We start from the raw sequence: 14,660 nt of genomic DNA, 5'->3' as shown, positions 1-14,660 counted from the left end.
ACACACCTAGAACACCAGTATTACACACCTAGAACGCCAGTATTACGCACCTAGAATGCCAGTAATACACACCTAGAACGCCAGTATTACACACCTAGAATGCCAGTATTACACACCTAGAATGCCAGTAATACACACCTAGAATGCCAGTATTACACACCTAGAACGCCATTATTATGCACCTAGAACGCCAGTATTACGCACTAGGAACACCAGTATTACACACCTGGAACGCCAGCATTACGCACCAGGAACACCAGTATTACACACCTAGAACACCAGTATTATGCACTAGGAACACCAGTATTACACACCTGGAACGCCAGCATTACGCACCAGGAACACCAGTATTACACACCTAAAACGCCAGCATTATGCACCAGGAACACCAGTATTCCGCACCTCCCAACTGTCCTGATTTAGACAGGACAGTCCCGGTCTGAGGGCTCTGGGCCTGATTCAGAGCCGGACACTCTTGAAGAGCGCTCGCTCTGGATCAGGGCGTTTTTTTGAGGTTTTTTGTTGCGGCCCCCTGGCCGCTCGCTAAGCTGTGGGTGACAACCCACAGCTTTTGCGAGCGGCCAGGTGATGGTCGCGACCATCGGGGCTTGCGACGAGACCCTTGTGGTCTCGAGCAGGAAGCTCTCCACTGACATCACTGGTGATGTCAGTGGTGCCTCCCACACTCGACGGCAGGCGTTCCTTCGGGAACGCCTCCGTTTGTGTAGCCACCCCCCCTCCCCGCCTCCAAAACCGGGCGAGCTGTTGATCAACATCGACAGCCGCCCCTTTTGTAGTGAGCCCCGGAGCGAGAGAAATTCTCTCTCACTCCGGGGCTTGCGCGCGGCGCGTGCCGTACCCCGCCATCGACGCGCTTGCGAGCGGGTCTGAATCAGGCCCTCTGTTGTGTCCTTAATAAATATTTACCTAAAATCATCATCTCTTATTCCACCGTAATTCATATGGGGATATAAAGAAAACCCTATGAACTGAATGGAGCGCCTATGAGTAGCACTCTAGACTAGACGAGATAATCTTCGATGAGCCCCCCTAATTCATAGCCAGGAAGCCAATCATTAGTGGTCTCTTACACCGCTCAGCCTATCATGGATAAGAGACTGCTCCTGATTGGGGGGTGCAGAGGATTCCTGAGGGTTTCCTGGCATTGGGTTATATGGAACGTAAACCTTAACAAGGGTCTAAGACAAATTTGGATGGGGTCCCCTTTCTCCAATATTCACTGCTAACTACTAAACTAATTCCATTAAACATCAGCAAATATTGTCTATTTTTTCACTACTTTAATTACAGAGAACTTGAACTTACTGAAATGTAAATTACATTATTAAACAACACCTGGAGGGAAATTGCTTCATAGACACGGGGCCTCATTCTGCAGGGAACGCAGTTGGTAATACGCACGCAATCGGCTGATTGTTGCGTTCTGCGCTTGCGTGAACTAGCTATTCAGATCAGGGACTGCGATCGCAGAGGCTACGCAGACCCCTCGCAGAGTGATTGACAGGAAGCACTGTTTCTGGGTGGTGACGGGGTGGTGTTCGGGGATACGCAGGCGTGCCAGTGTGTTTGCACGCCGTTGCAGGGGGCATGAATGAATTAGCCACGGCGATGCCCTATGCAGTGTGAGGTCTCATATCGTGCGTGGCTTGTAGCAATTCCTGAGTAAGATCAGAGCTTGTGCAAGTGTGCGTATGGGTCCGATGGTACTCGATTGTACCGATGGTTTTGCTATTCTGCAGTATTACAGATGTGCGTATGGTAAAGTGGGCGTCCTTTTGTGGTGCTGAGATTACATTGCGATCGCAGTGGTTTGGCTTGCTATTGCAGATGAACTGTGGGCCTGATTCAGAGCCGCTTGTAAGCGGCCGCTCGTTTGCTCCGAGCGATGTTCGCACATCTGTGCATGCGTATGGGTCGTAATGCGCATGCGCCAACCAGTCATTGCGGTCGGAAATCGAGCGCTCGCAAAATAGCGAGTGCCTGCTAATTTGAGTGACAGGATGAGGCGTTTGTGGGTGGTAACAGGGGAAGGTGCTTGAAAACGGGGAGTGGTGATCCGAACGCAGGCGTGCCAAACGGTCAAAACGGGCGTTTTAAGGGTGTGCATAATTAACAAAACAGCGTCATCGACCACGTCACTTGGTTGTCTCTTAGCCTGAACTGTTCGCATGATTGCGGTAGGAAAATCCTACCACAAGCACTGCGAGCAGTTCAGACGCCTTTCAATGTACTCGATTAATCAAATAAATAGCGGAGATGACGTAGGATGCGAGCGGCCAGGGGGCGTCTTTACAAAATAGCGAGCGCATGTTTCATTCGCTCGCTCAGACATAGAGGCGTCAACAGACCGCAAAGAGCGAGCGCTCAATTTAAATAGCCGGCCCCTTTTTCTGAACGAGCGAGCGCAAATAGCGTCCGGCTCTGAATCAGGCCCAGTGTGCGTACACAGTATTGCAATCCGTAGTTACAAATGTAAGATACATAATCAATGTTTAAATAACAGATTTTTCTTATTCTGTGATCTGTAGGTTAAGCTGTACATCAGGCAACTGCTTGAAGCCATCGCTTATCTTCATAACAAGAACATCCTTCATTTGGATATTAAGGTATATTATAGACCAGTATTATATCAGTTATTATTGTCGGCTCTATGGACCTCATTCAGACGCGGTCGTTAGATGCAAGCGGTCGCACTGAATCAGGGCGGCCGCTTGCATCCTGAACGGCCGCCTCCTTGTCGATCGTTAAGCTGTGGGTTACCACCCACAGCTTAACGACCGACCAGGTTGATGGTCGCGATGGTCATCACCATCGGGGCTTACGACCAGACCCTAAGGTTGGGTCTGGGCTCTTGTAAGCCCCAGGGAACTTCCTGCTCTGTTTGAGCAGGAAGTTCCCCACTGACATCATCAATGATGTCAGTGGGGCCGCCCCCAAACGGCAAGCGTTCCGACTGGAACGCCTCCGTTTGGCCGGGCACGCCCCCGGCCCGCCCAGCAAATGGGGCGAGCTGTCACTCAACATCGACAGCTCGCCCCATCTGCTATGAGACCCCTAGTGACGGAGCGCCCGTCGCTAGTCGGGTCTCGTGCATGCGCACGACGTAGCCGGCTACATCATGTGCATGCTCTGTGGGGACCATCGACCCGGTTGCGAGCGCATCGGGTCTGAATGAGACCCTATGTTCTGACATGTACTCAGCAGCACTCATCCTCTTGTAATGTTCATGTAAAACCGCAATAAGGGCCTGATTCAGAGCCGGACGCTCTCTGTGAGCGCTCGCTCTGAATCAGGGTGGCCTCTTTTGTTTTTTGGGGCAGCCTCCAGGCCACCCACAGCTTTAGCAGGTGGCCAGGTGATGGTCACGATTATCACGACCATCGGGCTTGCGACGAGACCCTTGTTCCCGCAAGCCCCAGTGACCTTCCGGCTCTAATAGAGCAGGAAGCTCACTACTGACATCACGAGTGATGTCAGTAGGGCAGCCCACAAATGGCTAGTGGTCCTTCAGGAACGCCTCCGTTTACCCAGCCACCCCCCCCCCTCCCCGCCTACAAAACAGGGCGAGCTGTCGATCAACATCGACAGCCAGAGCGAGTGAATTTCTCACTCAGACCCGCTTGCGAGCGCATAGCGTTCGCGAGCGGGTCTGAATCAGGCCCTAAGTTCTATGAAGCACATAATTAAATCTCACTAATTAATCTACATACAAAATGTTACAAAGCAAAAATGATGTTTCAGGGTCTCATTACCCAAAACTCCAGGGGTAAATTTACTAAAGTGAGAGTTTCTAGACGTGAGTTTTAGAAGAGATGTTGCCCATAGCAACCAATCAGATTCTACCTATTATCTTCTAGGAGGTGCTAGTTAAATGTTAAGTAGAATCTGTTTGGTTGCAGTGATTGCGGTGAGCCAAAAAAAATGTGGGTCCCAGGGACCCCTCACTTTAAAAAAAATCGGGGTCCTACCTGACATTTTCTGGGTCCCATCTAAATCTCATGAAGCATGTAGCAGATGACATTGGCCCCGGTGAGAAAAAAAACACACACACACACATTGGCCCCGGTAGGAAAATAAACACCAAATTGGCCCCAGTAGAAAAGAAACAACACATTTGCCCCACATGAAGAAACACCCACACATTGGCCCAGATGGGATACAAAGATACAACCATTGGCCCCAATAGGATAAAAAAATTATAAACACATTTGCCCCACAGGAAAAAATATAAACACATTGATTCAACTTCATTGCCCTGTTACCTGTAGTGCTGTGTCACTGTACCACTGTAACTGGAGGCGGAATGCAGGTACGTGATGTCACATCTCTGGGTCATATGGGGAGGGTGGGCAGAGGCACACATTGGGGGCTGGGGCACTGGACAGAGGCACACATTGGGGGCTGGGGCACTGGACAGAGGCACACATTGGGGGCTGGGGCACTGGACAGAGGCACACATTGGGGGCTGGGGCACTGGACAGAGGCACACATTGGGGGCTGGGGCACTGGACAGAGGCACACATTGGGGGCTGGGGCACTGGACAGAGGCACACATTGGGGGCTGGGGCACTGGACAGAGGCACACATTGGGGGCTGGGGCACTGGACAGAGGCACACATTGGGGGCTGGGGCACTGGACAGAGGCACACATTGGGGGCTGGGGCACTGGACAGAGGCACACATTGGGGGCTGGGGCACTGGACAGAGGCACACATTTGGGGCTGGGGGGCTGATGCAGAGGCACACATTGCGTGTATGGACAGCTGCCCGGCAACTACCCCTCCCCAGGTGCAGGCACCCCAAACACATGGCCCCCCAAACACACCTGCCGGCCCTGGGTGCGTCTCCCGGCGGCGGCCGTGCAGCGCTCACTATTGCACTTTTGTTCAGCCGCTCTGACGACGTCACTTCGAGTCTGACCTGGGAACAGTGGGAATGGGGGAAGAAGATGCTGCCTCGCTGCTGCTGCTCCCAGGCGGTGGGCGTGGCCAGACAGTCTGGGTCGGAGCGCGGTGGGCTGGCTGATGTCTGATATACTGTACCAAGAGATTGGGAGAGGGGACGCCACAGGGCGGTGACTGAGGAGACGCCGGCGGCTATTGGTTGAAAAGATGCCGCCGGCGGTGATAGGCTGCTGCACCCAGCATAGCCCCACACAGCGGGTCCCGCTGAGTTTTTAAAATTCTCCTCAACTCCTCAAGGTCCTCAACTCCCTATATCGCGTAAAAACATGCTATAGCGCGTATTTTGCGAACCCTGGGTTGCTATGAGCAACATCTCTTTTAAAACTCACTTCTAAAAAAGAACAAAAACTATTCACCGGCTGCTCGATTACAGGGCAACCCTACACTAAAAACTTTATTTTGGACAGAGATCATTAAAATAAGATAAAATGCAAAGTTTTACCATCAGTGCGGCATTACCTGAGCTGACACATACCCACAGGCTTCCATCATCCAGATCCACGCTCCAACTAAGGCTGGCTGTTGTCAAACTGCCAGCGCTGTTGTCAAAGCTCCTCCCCCATTTATTAACATTATTTATAGACAGTTACTTATGTAGCGCACACGTATCACGCAGCGTTTTACAGAGAGTATTTCAGTCATTCACATCAGTCCCTGCCCCAGTGGAGCTGACTCTGTCTCTTTTCTCAGGGGTGAGCGCCCGGTGCTGCCGCACAGAGGCCCAGTTGGATCAATGAGAGATATTATTGTTATTACTCGTTAATAATTTTAAATGATGCTCCAACCAATCCGCTCCTAACTGTCATTTTTCAAACACATGACAGCTAGGAGCTGATTGGTTGGAGCACCACTTAAGATTAGTAATGAGTGAGAACAAGAATATCACTCGTTGATACATCTGGGCCAGGGTTCTGTCACCGCGCCGCCCCCCCGGCACTTGCTTCTGGCTATCAGGGTGCCTGGAACGGCACCATACAGCCATGATCACAGCTGTGGTGCTGCCGGAGCATCGCCTCCGCAGGCCGTAATGATGTCATGCTCCCGATGTCATGACATCAGATGTTTAAGGGGTGCGGGGATAATAAGTAGGCCTCATTGTGCCTTTGCCATCACATATTGTGTGTCACCAGCGTCTTTACGGAAAGATCGATAAGTGACAGCTCTCTCCCATCTCCACAGCCATCAAATATACTAATGGTCGGCTCCGATAAAGAGGAGATCAAACTGTGCGACTTTGGATTTGCCCAGAAAATAATAGCATCAGAATTCCAGTACAGCAAGTACGGGTCTCCAGAGTTCGTGTCCCCGGAAATCGCCTGCCAGGCGCCTGTGTCTAAAGCGTCCGATATCTGGTAACTAGGAATATACTTTGTGTGTAAATAGTTGGGTTTTATAGGAAAGACCATTAAGTCCGTCAGACAAGCTGCATTGTATAAAAGAGTTACAGTGGCAGAACAAGCATTTGTTACGTACGGGTAACACGGTTCTGTTCTCATCCATTTTGTGCAAAAAGATGATGCCAAAGACAGGAAGAGTGTTCTGCATCGGGGAAAACACTGCCCTCACAATCTCAGCGGTGCCGCCTTTATTTCCAGCTCTGATAAATTCCTGAAATTATTAGATTTACTTTTCTGAATGATATTAGTTAGTAACTCATTTATATGAGCCAACTTGTATTTTAGCTTTTGTGGCTATTCACATGTGATGGAATATGTGACAGATCACATATTTTACATACTACTGTGTGTGGGTTTGGACTTTATTTTATCTTAGTCTTTAGGCAGTTTAATAGCAAGAAGAGTCTATATATTAAAGTGTATTGTTGATCTTTTATAACGTTATTTGCTACATCCCAGCTGTTCTTCCGCCTTCGCCGAGCTCTGAGTCACTATTTCCAGTACAGCGTTAGAGTGAAACCGATCGCTATAATACTAATTATTAGCCTTTGTTATTCTATAACTTGGAATCATTTGTCTTTGTGTTTATGTCCAAATATATCTGTCGGTAGTGACTAATATATGTCTGTAATGCTTAATGGTGAACTCAGCCCAAAATGGAAATTTTAGCTATGGACGGAGTTCGCGCAGTGTTCTGCTTATCTAACGGCTGAGCCCTGAATCCTCTCCTGTGCTTTTCCCATACATGTGAATGTGTAATTAATAGGTTTCCAGATCCATTGTGGAGAGATGGTGCCAATGGAAGCACTATTAGGGAGGATCTGCACGCAGACATACTGGCAGTTATATCATTGGTGCAGGGTGTATGTCGCAGGGAGGTGGGGGGGGCACTACTAGACACCACGCACCCTGCACCCATTATCACTATGTAGGGTGGGATGCAGAGAGGGGTAGAAATGAGCAGAAGGAACTTCTTAGAACCTTAGCCGGATCATACATTAAGCAGCCTAGGCTCGCTGCTGGCTCTGAGAAGCCCAACTTACTCTAATGCATTTTAATATAATCATTGGCAGGGGTGCCAAGGGTAGGGGCCAGGCCTGCCTGTCGGGCCCTATCTTTGGGTAGAAGCACAAGCCATGCTCCCAACATGGTCTACCCATGCACCTTTCAGCACAGTGGTCCGACCAGATGGAGTCCAAGGCCATTCCCTACCCCCCCCCATGTGTGGCCACACCCTCTTTGTACCTGTACCCGACCTGTGTAATGATTGCCCCGGTTGATGGGAGTAAAGTAACTCACTAGTGACAGATGCTTGCGTTGCTCAGATATACCCCCTTTTCCAGGTAACCGTGCATGGACATTCAGGCCCAGTTGTAGTGTCAGAAGAGAAGCAACATCCGATGGGAGGAGTTGGGCAGACCGGGGGGGTAGTAGCTGCATGGGAGCATCTGCACTTGTTCCAAAGTACAGGAAGTTTTTTTTTCATGTTGAGATTTTTACAGGTAGATAACGGGGTACAGAAGGTGCCTGCAGCATTACAGGTAGATAACGGGGTACAGAGGGTGCCTGCAGCATTACAGGTAGATAACGGGGTACATAGGGTGCCTGCAGTGTTACAGGTAGATAACGGGATACAGAAGGTGCCTGCAGCGTTACAGGTAGATAACGGGGTACATAGGGTGCCTGCAGCGTTACAGGTAGATAACGGGATACAGAAGGTGCCTGCAGCGTTATAGGTAGATAACGGGGTACAGAAGGTGCCTGCAGCATTACAGGAAGATAACGGGGTACAGAAGGTGCCTGCAGCATTACAGGTAGTTAAAGGGGTACAGAAGGTGCCTGCAGCATTACAGGTAGATAACGGGGTACAGAAGGTGCCTGCAGCATTACAGGTAGATAACGGGGTACAGAGAGTGCCTGCAGCATTACATGTAGATAATGGGGTATAGAAGGTGCCAGCAGCGTTACAGGTAGATAATGAGGTACAGAAGGTGCCTGCAGCGTTACAGGTAGATAACGGGGTACAGAAGGTGCCTGCAGCATTACAGGTAGATAACGGGGTACAGAAGGTGCCTGCAGCATTACAGGTAGATAACGGGGTACAGAAGGTGCCTGCAGCATTACAGGTAGATAATGGGGTACATAGGGTGCCTGCAGCATTACAGGTAGATAACGGGGTACATAGGGTGCCTGCAGTGTTACAGGTAGATAACGGGATACAGAAGGTGCCTGCAGCGTTACAGGTAGATAACGGGGTACATAGGGTGCCTGCAGCGTTACAGGTAGATAACGGGCTACAGAAGGTGCCTGCAGCGTTACAGGTAGATAACGGGGTACATAGGGTGCCTGCAGCGTTACAGGTAGATAACGGGGTACAGAAGGTGCCTGCAGCATTACAGGTAGATAATGGGGTATAGAGGGTGCCTGCAGCATGACAGGTAGATAACGGGGTACAGAAGGTGCCTGCAGCATTACAGGTAGATAACGGGGTACAGAAGGTGCCTGCAGCATTACAGGTAGATAACGGGGTACAGAAGGTGCCTGCAGCATTACAGGTAGATAATGGGGTACATAGGGTGCCTGCAGCATTACAGGTAGATAACGGGGTACAGAAGGTGCCTGCAGCGTTACAGGTAGATAACGGGGTACATAGGGTGCCTGCAGCGTTACAGGTAGATAACGGGGTACATAGGGTGCCTGCAGCGTTACAGGTAGATAACGGGGTACAGAAGGTGCCTGCAGCGTTACAGGTAGATAACGGGGTACAGAAGGTGTCTGCAGCGTTACAGGTAGATAACGGGGTACAGAAGGTGCCTGCAGCATTACAGGTAGATAACGGGGTACAGAGGGTGCCTGCAGCATTACAGGTAGATAACGGGGTACATAGGGTGCCTGCAGTGTTACAGGTAGATAACGGGGTACAGAAGGTGCCTGCAGCGTTACAGGTAGATAACGGGGTACAGAAGGTGCCTGCAGCGTTACAGGTAGATAACGGGGTATAGAGGGTGCCTGCAGCGTTACAGGTAGATAACGGGGTACATAGGGTGCCTGCAGCATTACAGGTAGATAACGGGGTACAGAAGGTGCCTGCAGCACTACATGTAGATAACGGGGTACAGAGAGTGCCTGCAGCATTACAGGTAGATAACGGGGTACAGAAAGTGCCTGCAGCATTACAGGTAGATAACGGGGTATAGAAGGTGCCTGCAGCGTTACAGGTAGATAACGGGGTACAGAGAGAGCCTGCAGCATTACAGGTAGATAACGAGGTACAGAAGGTGCCTGCAGCATTACAGGTAGATAACGGGGTACAGATGGTGCCTGCAGCATTACAGGTAGATAACGAGGTACAGAAGGTGCCTGCAGCATTACAGGTAGTTAACGGGGTACAGAAGGTGCCTGCAGCATTACAGGTAGATAACGGGGTACAGAGAGTGTCTGCAGCATTACAGGTAGATAACGGGGTACAGAAGGTGTCTGCAGCATTACAGGTAGATAACGGGGTACAGAAGGTGCCTGCAGCATTACAGGTAGATAACGGGGTACAGAAGGTGCCTGCAGCATTACAGGTAGATAATGGGGTACATAGGGTGCCTGCAGCATTACAGGTAGATAACGGGGTACAGAAGGTGCCTGCAGCGTTACAGGTAGATAACGGGGTACAGAAGGTGCCTGCAGCGTTACAGGTAGATAACGGGGTACAGAAGGTGCCTGCAGCGTTACAGGTAGATAACGGGGTACAGAAGGTGCCTGCAGCATTACAGGTAGATAACGGGGTACAGAAGGTGCCTGCAGCGTTACAGGTAGATAACGGGGTACAGAAGGTGCCTGCAGCGTTACAGGTAGATAACGGGGTACAGAAGGTGCCTGCAGCGTTACAGGTAGATAACGGGGTACAGAAGGTGCCTGCAGCATTACATGTAGATAACGGGGTACAGAGAGTGCCTGCAGCGTTACAGGTAGATAACGAGGTACAGAATGTGCCTGCAGCATTACAGGTAGATAACGGGGTACAGAAGGTGCCTGCAGCATTACAGGTAGATAACGGGGTACAGAGGGTGCCTGCAGCATTACAGGTAGATAACGGGGTTCATAGGGTGCCTGCAGCATTACAGGTAGATAACGGGGTACAGAGAGTGCCTGCAGCATTACAGGTAGATAACGGGGTACAGAGAGTGCCTGCAGCATTACAGGTAGATAACGGGGTATAGAAGGTGCCTGCAGTGTTACAGGTAGATAATTGGGTACAGAAGGTGCCTGCAGCATTACATGTAGATAACGGGGTACAGAGAGTGCCTGCAGCGTTACAGGTAGATAGCGGGGTACAGAAGGTGCCTGCAGCATTACAGGTAGATAACGGGGTATATAAGGTGCCTGCAGCATTACAGGTAGATAACGGGGTATATAAGGTGCCTGCAGCATTACAGGTAGATAACGGGGTACAGAGAGTGCCTGCAGCATTACAGGTAGATAACGGGGTATAGAAGGTGCCTGCAGCGTTACAGGTAGATAACGGGGTACAGAGGGTGCCTGCAGTGTTACAGGTAGATCACGGGTTATAGAAGGTGCCTGCAGCATTACATGTAGATAACGGGGTACAGAGAGTGCCTGCAGCGTTACAGGTAGATAACGAGGTACAGAAGGTGCCTGCAGCATTACAGGTAGATAATGGGGTACAGAGGGTGCCTGCAGCATTACAGGTAGATAACGGGGTACATAGGGTGCCTGCAGCATTAAAGGAGGACGCACAGACCTTTATTCTTTTCATGTGATTTTCCCCCATAAGTGACAGTTGTATGTAGGAGGATGTGGGGAGGAGGGTGACATCTACTTTGAATGTATTGAATACCAACTATTTCATAACCACTTTTATTTAGAAATAAATACTTCATGAACTCTTGCATGCAAAATTCTATTTTTTCTATAACTTTTCTTTGTCATTTATAAAGGAACATCACCAAATTAAACACATTTTAAATACTTTGTGATAATTAAATCACTGTACTGTAGTTGAACCCATTTTGAGTAATCACAATTTATGTCATTATTTTGCAGGCCTGTTGGAGTGATCAGCTACTTATGGTGAGTGATTTCTGTGGGTTCATATTTGTCTGCAATAAAGCACACCTGCCACCTAACAATAGTACAGGCAGCAGAATTGTATGCTTAACCAATATTGATGATATCTCAGGCTACCAATTTAGTAACAAGTTGGATGTTTGAACTCTGTATCATATAGAGATAGATCTGTCAGCACAATATGTGATAGAAGCTTCAAATCCCTTCAAATCCCTGACCCTGCTTCTCCCACTAAATAACTCTCAGTCTGTGGCTTCCTGCTGCCTCCCTTCTCCTCCTCACATTGTGTCACTGCCCCTGTCACATGCAGCCCTGTCCTCACTAACACATCACTCATCTCCTGATATACTCTGTGCTGCTGGGGACCCTGCTTCTTCCACTATATAACTCTCAGTCTGTGGCTTCCTGCTGCCTCCATTCCCCTCCTCACAACATGTCACTGCCTCTGTCACATGCAGCGCTGTCCTCACTAACACGTCGCTCATCTCCTGATATACTCTGTGCTGCTGGGGACCCTGCTTCTCCCACTATATAACTCTCAGTATGTGGCTTCCTGCTGCCTCCATTCTCCTCCTCACATTGTGTCACTGCCCCTGTCACATGCAGCCCTGTCCTCACTAACACATCACTCATCTCCTGATATACTCTGTGCTGCTGGGGACCCTGCTTCTTCCACTATATAACTCTCAGTCTGTGGCTTCCTGCTGCCTCCATTCTCCTCCTCACATTGTGTCACTGCCCCTGTCACATGCAGCGCTGTCCTCACTAACACGTCGCTCATCTCCTGATATACTCTGTGCTGCTGGGGACCCTGCTTCTCCCACTATATAACTCTCAGTCTGTGGCTTCCTGCTGCCTCCATTCCCCTCCTCACATCACTCATCTCCTGATATACTCTGTGCTGCTGGGGACCCTGCTCCTTCCACTATATAACTCTCAGTCTGTGACTTCCTGCTGCCTCCATTCCCCTCCTCACATCATGACACTGCCCCTGTCACATAAGTAAGAGGGTGACTCATAATAGCGTTTTAGTTTTAGTATAATTGAATAAACATGTAAGCACTTGTTGACTTGTATAGACTGAACATACAATATTTTATTTTCTAATAAACTGAGACCCATGACAAGCAATCAGGCAGTCCTTTATTACACGCTATGGCACAGATTTATCAACGAGTGATATTCTTGTTATCACTTGACCCTAATCTTAAATGTTGCTCCAACTACTTAGCTCCTAACTGAAAAATGACAGGAGCTGATTGGTTGGAGCAACATTAAGATTAGTAACCAGTGATAACAAGAATATCACTCCTTGATAAATCTGTGCCATAGGCTAGCATGTAATAAAGGACTGCCTGATTAGCTGTTACGGGTCTCATTTTATTGGCAAATTACCCTACGTGGGTTCTATCTCCTGAGGGCTCCCCTGGCCACTATGCTAGGTAAGGTGCTGGAATAGAGTCATTGATGGCGTCTTTGTATAGTAACTACAGATAATGGAAAGGTAACTGTGTTTTCCGTATCCTCTCCCCTTGTAGTTTGCTCAGCGTCTCCCCGTTTGCCGGTCAGAATGACAGAGAAACCTTACTCAACGTTCAACAAGGCAAAATCAGCTGGACCTGCCCAGGGTTTGCCCAGCTAAGTGCCAACGCCCAGGACTTCATGAAGCTGACCATTCAGATGTCCCCCGAGTGAGTCTGTGTCACATGTTTCAGTCAGTGTCCAACGCCGACGTGTCCTGCGCTGTCAGATGGCCCAGTGGCCCTGTGTATCAGACATTTATAATGAATAGATAGCACTTAGAACGTTCCACAAACTACTTTATACAATATAAATATAGTTTAAATCAGAGGATTTACATTACAAAAGATATAGGGTCTCAAAAGAAGAAAAAGATAAGATGAGGTGCAGTGGCACTGCCTTGATAAAGCAGCCCCAGGCGAAACGCGCGTCAGCGTTCCCTCAGAGTGCGGCCGGACAATTGTATGCGGGATCTAGGATCAATTATTTAATATATATTGTTGTAAATTTGATATCAAGTGTGCATGTGTAGAGGTATACTGTATATGAGAAAAGATATCTGAGTTGGGACAGAATGTTAATGAACCTATTGAGTCCTTTCACCATACTTGAAGAATATCTTACTGTCATTACACTTTACAGGAATTATACGGATTCACAATCTAAGTAATGGCAAACCTCATTAACATGTGAAACAAATACAGCACTCTATTCTGAATGTCAACTCATACAACAAATCACCTAACAATTAAGGGATTATGGACCTCATTCAGAGTCGGTCAAAGCGGCCGCACGGTCGTACGGGAAAAGGGGGCCGGATATGCAAATGATTCCCTCGCAAGTTGCGTCCCTGAGTTCGGATCGGTAGCTGACCAACCAAGGGGAGGAAGCGGTCGGAAGATAAAAAAATACGCCCCCTTCTCGTACGCATTACACGTCCTCTTCGGGCATATAAGGATTAATCGAGACCATCGGGAACCATCAGAACTGGTCGTAGAGCTTAAGGTTGACCATACCCTCTCTTAAGCACTACGATCATGTCAGTGTAAAAACCTCCCATGTCACATGTGCCATGACGCTACTTTGTTATAATGCACTCGCATAATCCGTATGCACTCCTATAAAACGCCGTTCACATAATGAGGCACGCCTGCGTCCGGATCTCCACTCCCCCGTTTTCAAGCACCTTCCCCTGTTACCACCCACAAACGCCTCCATCTGTCACTCAAACTACCGACCTGGCTGTGTTCAAGGAGAGAGAAATTTCTGATCGTAGCGGCTAGTTTGCGCACGCGCATTGCGAACTTTACACATGCGGAGTATAGCGAACATCGGTGGCGTACAACCGTGCGGCCGCTTCGACCGACTCTGAATGAGGTCCTATATCTGTGATAGGAATTATCAGTATAACTTGTTCCTTGCTACTAATATATCCCTTGTGAGTATTTATAAATGCAACACTTGCAAAAAGGGACTGTTACAATTGTATGAGTTACCAAGTGTCCACTTAGAGAACTCTCTGGGTTAGAGACATATACCTTAGATAGGACATTCTATAGACATATTAATACCATGCAATCGTGCTGTAAACGCTAACAGCGTCATCACCTGGCATTCTTATTGAAAGATAAAGAGATCAAATAGACCGGCAGCAACAGGAAGTGTTTAGGGGCCTATT

At 48.9% G+C, this 14,660-nt stretch overlaps 1 protein-coding gene across 23 annotated transcripts in view; it reads left to right on the top strand.

Annotated features, from left to right (window-relative positions):
- OBSCN (obscurin, cytoskeletal calmodulin and titin-interacting RhoGEF) overlaps nt 1-14,660 on the top strand; it is a 646,947-nt gene that overhangs the window by 589,616 nt on the left and 42,671 nt on the right. For all 23 annotated transcript variants that reach the window (XM_088467488.1, XM_088467486.1, XM_088467498.1 and 20 more), the window contains 4 exons: nt 2,550-2,627; nt 6,165-6,337; nt 11,438-11,464; nt 13,000-13,152. In XM_088467488.1, the coding sequence (XP_088323614.1) occupies nt 2,550-2,627; nt 6,165-6,337; nt 11,438-11,464; nt 13,000-13,152 (431 nt within the window). The remainder of the gene's footprint in view (nt 1-2,549; nt 2,628-6,164; nt 6,338-11,437; nt 11,465-12,999; nt 13,153-14,660) is intronic.

The sequence above is a fragment of the Taudactylus pleione genome, unplaced genomic scaffold, assembly GCF_031769625.1.
Source record: "Taudactylus pleione unplaced genomic scaffold, aTauple2 ptg000071l, whole genome shotgun sequence".
NCBI lineage: Eukaryota > Metazoa > Chordata > Amphibia > Anura > Myobatrachidae > Taudactylus > Taudactylus pleione.
The sequence above is the reverse complement of the archived record's forward strand: the minus strand, read 5'-3'. Positions and strand labels throughout refer to the sequence as shown.